The 12,941-nt window shown below is 46.8% G+C and overlaps 1 protein-coding gene across 1 annotated transcript in view; it reads right to left on the bottom strand.

Moving 5' to 3' along the window:
• Positions 1 to 9,823, bottom strand: part of RTTN (rotatin) — a 117,941-nt gene extending 108,118 nt beyond the window's left edge. The window contains exons 1-8 of the mRNA XM_066352589.1: positions 9,501 to 9,823; positions 9,095 to 9,282; positions 8,157 to 8,334; positions 7,197 to 7,286; positions 5,855 to 5,945; positions 4,520 to 4,634; positions 3,467 to 3,617; positions 1,414 to 1,579 (exon numbers count right to left, since the gene is read on the bottom strand). Coding sequence (XP_066208686.1) covers positions 1,414 to 1,579; positions 3,467 to 3,617; positions 4,520 to 4,634; positions 5,855 to 5,945; positions 7,197 to 7,286; positions 8,157 to 8,334; positions 9,095 to 9,282; positions 9,501 to 9,687 — 1,166 coding nt within the window. The 5' untranslated portion in view covers positions 9,688 to 9,823. The remainder of the gene's footprint in view (positions 1 to 1,413; positions 1,580 to 3,466; positions 3,618 to 4,519; positions 4,635 to 5,854; positions 5,946 to 7,196; positions 7,287 to 8,156; positions 8,335 to 9,094; positions 9,283 to 9,500) is intronic.
• Between the last annotated feature and the right edge of the window lie 3,118 nt (positions 9,824 to 12,941).

The raw sequence follows: 12,941 nt of genomic DNA, 5'->3' as shown, positions 1-12,941 counted from the left end.
ACTTTATTTAGTACATTCAACTTCACATGATGATTTTGGAAATATATGCTGGCTTCCTTCGTAAAAAACTTCTTACCTTAGGTGTAAAGTGGTAGGGTGGGCATAAAAGTGTATAAAGGCTCAAATCTACATCTGCAAAGCCCCTAAACTTTCAACTTCTGATGTCACCCACAATTGAAGCTGGGTCAGAGGTACATTAATGCTATTAAACATGAATAAATCTCAAAATGTAATACGTGTTTTGTCATCTTCTCAATTTCAATATCCCAAGCATCTCAAAAAATGAGAACAAGCCAAGCTCCACTCAAACTCCAGAAGGCCCATGTGGAAGCGGACCTGAAGGATGAGACTCTCCAAGTGGGCAGCGCACTAGACACAGCCTAGAGGGGCACACAGGCTTCATGAAAGCTCAGAGAAAGATCACCCTGAGCATACCAGCCAGCAGGGGATTAGAGCTCAGGCTCTCAGATCACACTGCCCACCCCGCCTGCCCCCTACCATGGCATGAAGAAGGGTGCACAGCCCTGCAAACCTCAGGATCTGTAAAATGGTAACAGTAACACCAACTCTCTCATGGTGTTGTTACAAGGATGACTGAAGGAGATAAAAAGTACAGCAGCACCTGACATAGTGCCAAGCATACTACTCACATGACTCATTGTTAGCCATACCTGCACCACCACAACAACACAATCAGGCCGACAGACAGGTGTTCACTTATTAGACTGACACTAGAGAAGAGGTTCAGGTTTTAATATGCCTGCAGCCTAAGGGTAACAAATACCATGCCAATCCCTTTGTGAAAACTGGACATACAAAATTCTGGGTTTATACAAACAAGTAAAACACCATACACTGTACACCGTGGAGTCTTGCTCTTACACATCTCCATCAGTCCCTTAAATAATAAACTCTAATGCATTTAAATTACATTTACACTTACAAAAATGGGTTTAAAATACTATCAGAATGTACCTCTCTTACAGCTATAATCTTTAACTAGATCACATTCCATGGGGGTGCTGAAAAACAATTCAGTGGGCTGACTCACCCTCTCTTGTTAATGAAACACAAGGACACAGAAAACACAGTTCTCTGCAGCACATGGAATCCAAGCATTATTTGGGAGCATTTTGTTTCCGTGGATACACACACACACACACACACACACACACACACACGCATGCACGCACACACACATACACCCAGTATACATGTATGTGCTAAGCACAGAGTCGAAGCGAAATCTCTGATTTCTCGCTGAGGATCATGGTCAAAGCAGTATAAAAAGCACTGGATCAACACAAAGCTGATACCTTTGGTTACATTTCAAAAGGGAAAACAGAGAAAAGTAACGATTTTCCTCTGAAATTAAATGAACAGGCAAGCTGACTGGGCTTTTTCTACAATCACCTGGAAGACACTGCGTCCCAATCCTGGCCATCTCCTCGGGGTCGCTGGCCTGTGCGTCCAACCACAGAAGGCCGGGGGCTGCTGCTTCCAGGAGAAGGATTCTGAGAATGATGAGTAACCCTTACTTCGTGACAATAAGACAAAGAAGAATTTTGGGAAACGGTATCTGGGAGAAGAAAGAAAAAGAAAATTGCCTCTTAGCAGAGACAAACTGCTGGTTATGTAGCGTTTCTAAGAACATCAAAGCAGCAGAAATGCTTCTCCAGGGGTGAAAAGTCAACATAAAGTCAGCCTTCTCCGTGAGGGTTCACCTCGATGGTTACAGGGTCTGTTCAGGGCAATAAAAAACATTTGGGAACAGATAATGGTGATGGCTGTACAACAGTGTAAATGTAATTAATGTCAACAAACTGCCGCCTGACCAGGCAGTGGCGCAGTGGGTAGAGTGTCAGACTGGGATGTGGAGGACCCAGGTTCGAGACCCTGAGGTCGCCAGCTTGAGCGCGGGCTCATCTGGCTTGAGAAAAAAAAAGCTCACCAGCTTGGACCCAAGGTCGCTGGCTCAAGCAAGGGGTTACTCAGTCTGCTGAAGGCCCATGGTCAAGGCACATATGAGAAAGCAATCAATGAGCAACTAAGGTGTTGCAACTGATCATTGATGCTTCTCATCTCTCTGCATTCCTGTCTGTCTGTCCCTATCTATCCCTCTCTCTGACTCTCTCTCTGTCCCTGTAAAAAATTAATAAAAACAAAACTGCCTAATTAAAAATGGTTATAATGGCACATTATGTTATATATATTTTTTACCATTATTTTTTTAACTAGGTAAAATAGAGGGATTTGCAAAGGATAAAAAAAAACACAACTGTCCAAGAGCTTCTCACTCACCAATATCTGCAGGTCCCATCACTGGCCCGGCTGCCAAGCTGACCTCCCTCTCCCCACTCTGCACCCACCACCTACCTTCTGCTCCTCGGCATGCCCCCCTCACCACTGACCTTCCTGCAACCTCTCCACGTGGACGGTCCTTCTTGCCCTGTGGTCCCGTCCTTTGGGAGGCTCTCCCTGACATCCTCTCCAAGTAAGCCCCAGCTCCGGCCCCAGCAGTCAGTCACCCTTCCTCCCCGCCTCCCACATGTCTCCTTGTCTGCAGCAAGTCTGTCCACCTGTCCAACCTTCTGGATGACAAGCTCATGGTGGCCGGAACCCCATCCCAGTCCTGTTCAACGTCGTAATCTCACCCCGAGACTAGAACATCGGCTGGCATGTAGGAGGTGAGCAGTAAATAGTTAATTCATGGATGAATCTTCAGATAAAACTGTTCCTATCAGTGCTGTAGCTCTTTCTGATGGGGTACAAGACCCGAAAGCTGGCTGTTCCCCATCCCCCGCAACACGCTGGGGCTCAGGAACGACACCAGGAAGCCCACCCCCCTTCAAGGAGAGCAGGGTCAGCAGCCTCTCTGGCATACAGGGATTCACTGCAGAGCGGAATCACCAAGCACTCTCAGGTAACACGGGACGTTCAAGGCACCCAGTGCGAGAACGGTGAGCCCCGGCTGCAGACCTTTCACAAGGCCAGCCCAGTGCCTTCCTTGTCCACTAGGGAGCGCTCTCTCCACAGACAGTCCAGCACCGAGAGCACGTCACACTGACGTCACAAATCGCATAAAAATGGGTCATAAAATAAAAATCAATATTTTTCAACACAATTTATTAACAAAACATATAATTTGCAAAAAAAAAAGAAAATCCAAAGTCCTACATGAATAGCTGGACTCAGGATCCTAGTCCCTGACTTGCAACGACACTGCACCAACGAAAAAGACAAACACCGTGCAAATGTCTGTTATAAAAAAAATTTTTTTTAAAAAGGGGGAGACTGGTTCATGATAGTCCTGTCACTCAGTTTGTTTTCAAAGGTGATCAGGTCCCGCTGAAGAACGGGGAGTGTCCACTGGGACCGCGCCTGCGCAGTCAGCCCTAACAGGAGGTGCACGGGGCTCTCCGGGACGCCTGCACAGGCCGAGGCCGGCGGGGCACCGCGCAGATACCTTGTCTGCTGGAGAAGAAGCCAGGGTCCCGGTGGAAGTGGAGTCGGCTCCGCAGGCACATGCACAGCTGCTGCAGGCAGGACAGCGACTGCAGGGCCAGGCGAGGCGTCCCCTCCGTGCCCAGGGCCAGTGTCAGCAGGGAGAGGAGGCTCTGGAAAGGACAAGGGCCCGCAGAGTGACACGGGCACCAGCGCCCCCCTCGGAGGGTGTGGGCTGGAGGAAGGGCACGCAGACAGCAGAGGAAATAAACCACCCAGTATGTGTAAGAAACCAGAATGGGCACAGGTGACTTAGTGTAATGCAGGAAGAGGGGATGAAATGTGAATAAACAGTCAGGACGGCTCGCAGCTCAGTCTGCTCCGTGAGCTCCTACTCTGAGAACACAGGCCTATTCCACACTCGGGACATCAACGTTCACAGTACTTTTTAAAAATCACATCAAGTTTCCTGCATCTCAGTTAAATCATTGTTCTGTGTTTTGGTAATCAATAGCTTTTCCTATGCTGTCATATGATAGTGGCCATGGTATGGATTAACAGCAGGCATTCCCGGGAGTGATCTCAGCCCTGTGACTAGGGGGCAAGGCTGCTGAGCGTCCGCAGACTCTGCGGAGACACCCCCAACCCAGCCCTGGGTCCCCAGGGCCCTACTGTGCGAGCACCAGACCACACCGCAAACTCCCCTCCAGAGCTCGCACCAACATGCCCAAGCATCCAGCCCCGGCCTCCCACAGACCAGCAAGCAGGGACAGATGTTATTCACAATGCTCAGGAGGGCTCCTGCTGCCCAACCGCAGTTCCCCACGCCCGTTCATCATTTAGGTGACCCGTAAACGGTCAATTCAGGGTGATCAAATTGGATTGCACATGTCAAATGAGAGTGACTCCTACCAGAAGAACTACCACTATCCAGATAAGTTAGAGGACAAGTGGTTAAAAAGCCAAATACTTTGTTTTGGGGGCACACTCCCCTCCTCAGGACTCCTACATGGCAAATGTGTTTCATTGACAAAAGTTCTCTATTTCAAACCTGAAACCGTCAGAGGATACAGACCTGAACAATCTTCGGCCTCTGAAGAAAAATCTCAGCAGGAAAGTCTTGCATGATAACATCCTTCAGTAGCTCACAAGTGTTCCAGATTAAAGTGTGGTTACTACTTCGTAAAGAGCTACAAAACAGAGTAGTATCTATTTTTTAAAAGTTTACCTGTACCAGATTCTGAGCAACCCTACTCACACCCTCCAGGTCTCAGCTGAGACTCATTTCCTCTGTGAAGCCTTCCTTGATCTCCTTCCCAAACAACAAACAACTCTGGGCAGGTGCTTCTTCCCCAGGTCTAGACTATGTTTGATGCTACGGCAACAGCATGCTAACTCTGTGTCCCCCACTGGTCCCTCCTCCGGACTGCAAGCCCAGACTACCACAGTGCTACAAAATGAGACTGAGGTCAAAGGGCAGAGTCCAACCACACCTGCTATGTGAATTAGGAATTAAAATAAAAAATATAGTAACTAGAGTTAAAGTCTAGGAATTAGCCTCCTTCCTGCTCTCCCTAATCTGGGTGAAGCAAGCTGGGATGCCCCTCAACTTCTCCAACAGCGCTGGCCCCCCGAGGAAGAAGCGGTGGTTCACTCCTCTCCAGCTCCCGTCCCCACCCATCCACCCACCACCCCAGGTGTGCACCGCGAGCCTCTCTCCCCATCAGGGACGGACAGCGCTGACGGACAGCGTCCGACGGGCCCCGTTCCCACGTGCATCTGCCTCCACAACATGTCGTTCCAGGAGGACGCACTGAGCCCTTGCAAGTGCCATCACCAAAAATCGTTCAGAGCACCCGCCTGTCTCTGGCCCTAATTCTAGCAAATCGGTCTTTACTGTCCAGCCTCACAAAAAAAAAAAAGAAAAAAAGACTAACTCATTTGCTGTTGCATTCAGAAATTTGTTTCAGCAAAAATATGGAACTAGACATTAAGACACTCTCCAAATTTCTACGTATCAGCTACCTACCTGCCAACCTGCATCCATTACATCGATCAGTGGCCGCATCTTACCACATAGCCCGGGTTTGAAATACACTGTCTACTACAAAGACTGCATTTATGGTTAATTTTTCCACTTTTATTAAGCAAAGGCATAGCAATGGCTGAGCAGAGAATCTGGCCACAAAGAGAGGACCAAGGAGCACACAGGATTTCAGCCACATGTGCAGCCTAATTAAGGTCAATAGGAATCTTCTGGCTTGCTTCCGAAACACTGAAAACCATTCAGAGTCCCACAGCTCCATTCACAGCCACTCAGCCTCTTTCCCTGGTGTGAAGCATAGTAATAACCACCGGACAGAACGCCTAGAAATGGACTGGGGACACCCGACCACATCAGGCACCGTACCTCTCATTGGAGGAGAGCACGTGTCTATCGGTCGTGGTCAGGGGCAGCCACGGGAACGTAGAAAACTTCACACACTTCACAGTCTGACTCTCTGTTGATGGACAGAGCAAACTTAAGCCATCGGTAAAGACAATGTTGACAGATTCCCCTTTAAAATAAGTCCCCAAATACACTTACATGTACAGTAATCTAAATATACCAAACACGTCAGCTGCAGATTTACTCCCTCACAGGATAAACGATGGAGCTCTCTTCTCATAATTTAAACAGGACACATATATTATCATTAGAAGAAGAGTGTTAAACACAAACCCATTCTGAATGACATTTATTTTCAATTACCTGTTCCATTTGATGGCTGACCAGACCTTTGACTGTAAATTTAGCATAAAGCAAACTGTCACTTGAAGATCTTTCATTATAGAAATTAAAAATTATAGTCGTTTACTATATTTAATTAGTCATGTTCAAATATCCTAAATGGTGTTAGATGTTTAAACCTCTTTGAAGACGACTTGAAGGCAATAAGGTTGAAGAACAAATTATCTTCAACCTCAAAGAAGACTGCCTACGTTTAAGGTGCACAGCACGATGCTTTGATATGCATACACTGCCGAATGACTGCCACAAGAGTTACCTACCATCCCCATCCTCTCATACAATTCCCAGTTTTTTCTTGTAGCAAGGACATTGAAGACCTACTCTCTTAACACGCCTAACACATTTTTTGCATCGTTCTGCACACGGGAGTAAAGCAGTGTTTGTTGCTATCACTAAGGCTATCATGATGGAAACACAAAGGCAATGAACGTGTAACTTCAGATCATGATCTGTGTTAGGAAGAAAACTAAACGTAGAAAGGGACCGCTGTCTGGAGTCCTCAAGAAGGCCCCTTTCAGGAGGTGGCATGTGAGCAGAGACTGGACACAGCCAGACACTAAATGACCCAGATAAGACCTCTAACTCAGAACTCCAGAATCAGCGGGACGTCGGGGTCAAGACAAAGTAACAAAGACAATGCTGAGTCTCTGGCCGCAGTGACTGGACGAACAGACAGACGGACACGGAGCGAGCTGGAGGACAAGATGAGAACGCAGCGTGCACCGTGTCACGGGACGACCGCCACACCACCACCCACCCAGACAGGTGCTCATATGCACTTAGAATGACATAAAATTTTACCATTTAGACTCTAGATCCTAAGCTACTTTCAGGGAACTGAAACACTCAGTTTGGGGCTGAAACATTCAGGTTTGACCACAGTGTGTCTTCCCAACAATGACAAGTACAGCAATTTCCGATTTACCAGGTGGGCGGGACCTGCTCCCCAAAACGCACTCACCCACGGGTCCTGGAGGCACGTCCGTCTGCTGGAAATGGCTTTTGTCTTGAGGAAAATATCCTGTTAAGATTTCAGGTCCTTGTGACAATTCTGAAAAAAAACAACATTATTGTATGTATTATTATTGATTCATTATTTGCTAATAATGAAAGGTACTCTTTTCAAAAAGAAAACCAGATAGAAGGTGACGGAAGACAATTTGACTTTGGGTGAGGGGTATGCAACATAATCAAATGTCAATATAATCTGGAGATGTTTTCTCTGAACATATGTACCCTGATTTATCAATGTCACTGCATTAAAATTAATAATAAAAAAAATAGAAGAAAAAAATTATTGTTTTCTCTTGAGGTTTTGAACTATTTTAAAAACAAAAATTATCCACCTTTTATTTTTTTCCTCTGGATAGTGTGTCTTTTCTAAAGAGGAACAAAAATATGAATGCTGAGCCAATTTCAAATTGAGGGATTTTCCCCCTTTCTCTTTTACTGTTAATACAATTATTTGATAGAATGAAAATACCCACAGTGTATGTGAAGAACCCGCTACAACGTATTTACTCATGGACTCTTCATCTCTGCTTCTAATTCCATCTCCCTCCTCCCTTGACTCCAATTATATAGTTCCTGTTCACTGCAACTTTCATTAACGTCTTCTTTAAAAGTTGTCAAAGTCAAAGGAGTCAAGCACTACCTTCTGATGCCTTTCATGATCCTATGACACATGATAACATGCTCAGCAGGGCAGATGCAATAACAATGAGAATGAAAAAAAAGGCTAAAACTAAGTTTTCTAATTGTGTTTTTGAAGTTTTCATACCAGTTCTTAACATTGAGCTAACACAAAAAAAAAGTACGTTGGGAGAGAGGGTTTCGTCTTTGGTCTCTCTCCTCAGAGTTAACCACTGGAACCAATATATTTATATTGTAACAATGCATCAGCATGATCCCAGAGAGTTACCCGCTTGACTGGTTTGGTAAGAGGCAGAACATATTGCAGGAACTTCTGAAGGAAGAATAAACAGTCCATCCAGAATGCCATCAATTTCAGCCTGGAGATTGGGCTCCACATTGGCACGAAGCTTAGATAAGACTTCAACTGCACCCAGATCAACCAACTGCTGGACTGCTAGTGGATACTGCAAGAAGAAGAGGAGAGTCTTGAGAGTAAGAATATTTATCAAAATCTCCAGACTTTATCTTATAGCAATTCGGTATACCAGATGTTTCTTTTTATAAAAACTAAATCTTGTCCCAATACGACCAAAAGTAAACAATTTGCATCAATAAGACACAGATTTACAGAAACAAAACATTCAATAACAACTCTGAGAGCAAAACCCAGACACTGAACACGAGCAATGCACACTATCACGTCCTACTTTTATTTATGAAAAGAACTGCATCTGTCCACTGACATTCACCCTACGGTCTCCTGGCTCCGGCCAGCCCAAGGGTGCCAAGGTAATAGAGTCACCCACGACTGCACAGCGATTTATTGATATATATAGCTCCGAAGGGTTCAACTCTCACTTTGACATCTGTCCCTGGCAACTAACTATTCCCAAGATATGTGGAGGAACATAAATCTGGAAAAAAGAAAGAAAAGGCGAGAAAAAGCAACTGTACACGTTTGTGCTATTTCTTCAATCATGGTCTGTAACGTTAGCTTTAAACGCGTCCCTTTTGTTAACATGTATATAACAGGATACTAGGGGAAAAGCAGAATGACGGCTAGTCACCTGCCCAGGTGAGCCCCGAACGTGGACCGGACTGGACTTAGAGAGGCCTGTGCCCAGCGGACACACCGGGCAGCGAGCACCCCGAGCGGGTCCGGGTGGGCCCCGAGCGAGTCCGGGCGGGCCCCCCGCTCCCCCAGCGGGTCCGGGCGGCACGTACCTGCAGCAGGCCGCGCAGCAGGCCCAGCGCCTCGGCGCGCAGCGGCGCGGCCGGGAGGCAGAAGCCCTGCAGCAGGTGCCGCAGCAGCCGCGCGTCCGCCGCCAGCTCGGCGCCGCGCACCAGGCCCAGCTCCAGCTTGCCCGCGATGGTGCGCAGCGCGCGCTCCCGGATCTCCGCCAGCGGGTGACCTGCCGAAGAGACGCCGCTCGCAGCCGCCCAGGACCCCGGTCCCGGCCCCGCACGAGGACAGAGGCAACCGCCCACCACCCGGGCCGCACCAAGTCCGGCGGGGCTGGCGGGTGCGGGGGTCCTCGGGGCCGCCGCTGGACAAGCCGGGGCCAGAGAGGACAAGGGGACACGGCCGTTCTCAGCAGGCGGCCGCGACCCGGGCAGCTCCGAGCGTTACCGAGCTTCCTGATGAGCGCGGTCAACACCATCTCGTCCCGCTCCACGGCCGCCGCCGGAGACTTAAACTGCCGCGCCACAGCGTCAGGCCACAATGAACGTCCCCCCTGGAAACCGGGGCTGTCTGGCTGCGGGTTCCGCAATGCCGGGGCGACCCTCCCGACCAGGAACACGCATATGTATTCCATAAGGGGCTCCCCGCCCCTGCGCCCATGAGAGAAGCGTACGGCTGTTTCTACAATGACTGTCACGCAGCTCCTAGACAGACCCTATCGAGGTAGGAACCGAAAAGAATGAGGACACAAGCAGAGGTGGAACAGGCTTCGGCCGCCATGCACGTCGGGAGTTGTAGTCTAGGCTCAGCCGTGCTCCCCGCCAGGAACTCCGGTCCAGCCACCGCGCCTGCGTGCCCGGGGTTCCCGCGTCCCCACGCGGGCTCCAGACAGCAGCCCAGCCCTCCTCTGCACCCTCGCTCAGCGGGGGTTCGTTTAGGACGCTGTCGATCTGAATTCTTAGGGCCCAGAACTTTACAGTTTAGAGTGCACTCCCCCCACCCCGCTCCGCGTTACTAAATGACTTACTCTCTTTAACTGTGGAATGTACTGCCAAGTCAAGCAGTGTTCTGAGTAAGTTCAGAATAAACAAGCAAGCCACAGAAGATGGGGGTGAGGAAATAAGAGGACAGAAGAGAAAAATTGGGGAGTCGGGGAGGGAAGCTTTGAATAAGTATTTGCATATACCGAAGTTAACTTTTGCACTGTGACAGATCTGAACAAATAGGAGGGAAATTCTAAGCCAGCAACAACAAAATTGAATTTGTAAAATGATTTGCATTTTAGAGAACATTTTATCTCACTGTCTCTTTCAGTTTCCCTGGGAAAGGGATGTCAATCAAGGCAGCTATTTTCATTTATCTACTATTTTGTGTGTGTAGGGGGGGACCAACTTAAAATTAAAGTGCCTCACCCAAGGTCCCTGCAACTAGTAAATAATGGGTTAAGGACCTGACCTCAATTTTCTTCGTAATAAATATTCTTAGTAGCTTGATGCCTCCGCGTGGGTAGAGAGTGGACCTTGAAGGGTAAGTAGAGGTTTTCACGCAAAGGAATGGAGTATGGGGATTCCGGCCACAGAGAACTCTGTATGCAAAGGTATAGATGCAGACTGAGTCTGTCGGAGTAATGAGAAATTCTAGGTGGTCAAATTACCCCTGGAAGGTAGAGAGGGCGGGAAAGAGGACTGCTAGCTTGCTGGGTGTTCTAGAGTGGCTCCCCAGCCCCACCCCTTTCCGGGCTTCCAGCCTCCAGGTCTCTTGGCTCCCAGTTGCTGTGGAAGTCAGAGAGTGGGAGGCAAGAGAGGTGTGGCTATTCAAGCAAGACTCCACTAGCCCATACCTAAGCCTACCTGGCCAAGATTGTCACAGCGGCAGCCTTCCTCCACCCTCCAGATGGTCAGGGAACAAAAAAAGTAGAAACCGTGGAGGCAGTTACACCAGCTGAGAAGTGGCAGTAGTTATCCAGGCATGGAGGTTTTACTGGTGGATCTGAAGTGTCAAGGTCTACACGCACATACAGAGGAATAATGGCAGGAACTTCTCAGTGGTATTTCTGAGACAAATAGTCTTCAATGATGGGAAACGGGGGTTTCAGTGGGTAAGGGGGTGGTGGTACTGCAAGAGAAAAATAAGTTAAAACAAGCATGTTACAGGCAAAATGTGGGTCACACTATGAAATGGTCTGTTATTATTGCTCTTTTTAAACTTGTATTGTTATTGTTGAGCATATGTTGCTTATAATGACACAAAATCATTAGATTCCGCATATTACATTCAAAGAGAAGAAACTATAATTTTCCTGTTAGACTAAATTAACCAAATTCTCTCCTCAAAGAATCAACCTTCAGTTTGTTAATTCTACTGTTAAAAGTCACACACATACATATTCTAATGTATTAACTCTACTTTTATTTATTATCAGTTACTTTATCATACCTTGATTAGGTTTGTTTTGCTGTTTCTCGTCTAAATTTTTAAGCTAAATGTTCCGTTGCTTTATTTTCACTCCTTCTTATTTAGTTTTAGAGAATTTGAAGTCCATGAATCTGCGTCTAAAAAAAAAGCATCTCTAAATCACACATGTGAATTTAGATTTATAATGTTCTAACTAGTGTTATTCACAACCATTCTGTAACTGCTATTTTGATACTTTCCTTTTCACCGGAGATCTATTTAGAAGAGTTGTTTTTTAATTGTTAAGTCTTTCTTGCGTATACTTTAGTTATTAACTTACACTTTTATTATATCCTAGTCAGCAACTGGGGCTGTTGCAGTATTGAACTTCAAGATCAAATATTTCAAGCAATAAATAAACAATCGATATCTGTATGGCTGCATGGAGAACTGTAGGAGTATATGTCTTTGTAACTTCCTGTTCATATGTACAATAGTTTTTGATGCATTTATTTGAATGCTACATTGTAATGAAAACATGTTGACTATGTGATGGTGAGAGTCATTCCACCAGCGGCACAGGTACCAATCAGGAAAGAGGTGAAGAGTAGAGACTCCACATGGTGAGGTCTGCCTGTCCTCACCAGCTGCGCAGCATTATGGAGAACGACACGTGGACCCAGAAGCACAGGTCAAACTGTACTAATTACTGGGCACCGAGTGCCACTCAATTCTCACCGACTCTCAATGTCTTGGTCAGACCCATAAGTCCCTGACAGTCACTGCCTTAGTCTATTCCATCAAATCATTCAGCTCTGATGAAGATATTTATACCCAAAGTCACAGGACACACTCAGTTCCTCTCTTCAGGGCTCATGTTAGGATCTGTGGTGATTCACTTTAAAAGAAAAAGAAACATGCATTTTTGTTCTTCCTCCTGATTCGGACATGCATTTTAATACTTGGGGTTATCCCAGTACTTGTTTTAGCGGTCATCGTATACATGTCATACCTTTTATTTCTGTTACTTGACCGACCTAAAATATCAGGCCCGTAGCCTTGAACCCTCCACCAAGTATTACATAGAACACAGACTTTGGAGCCAGACAGGTAGGGATTTGAAACCAGCTTTGCAGCCTTCTTAATCTCCTAATTGTGGCCTGACCAGGCGGTGGTACAGTGGACTGGGATACGGAGGACCCAGGTTTGAGACCCTGAGGTTGCTGGCTTGAGCACGGGCTCATCTGGCTTGAGCAAAAAGCTCACCAACTTGGATCCAAGGTCGTTGGCTCAAGCAAGGGGTTACTTGGTCTGCTGTAGCCCCATGGTCAAGGCACATATGAGAAATCAATCAATGAACAACTAAGGTGCCGCAACAAAAAACTGATGATTGATGCTTCTCATCTCTCTCCATTCCTAGGAGTCTGTCTGTTCCTATCTATCCCTCTCTCTGACTCTCTCTGTGTCCCTGTAAAAAAAAAAAAAAAAAAAAAA

The sequence above is a fragment of the Saccopteryx leptura genome, chromosome 11 (assembly GCF_036850995.1).
Source record: "Saccopteryx leptura isolate mSacLep1 chromosome 11, mSacLep1_pri_phased_curated, whole genome shotgun sequence".
NCBI lineage: Eukaryota > Metazoa > Chordata > Mammalia > Chiroptera > Emballonuridae > Saccopteryx > Saccopteryx leptura.
Note: the sequence above shows the minus strand (reverse complement) of the source record. Positions and strands in the feature narration are given on the sequence as shown.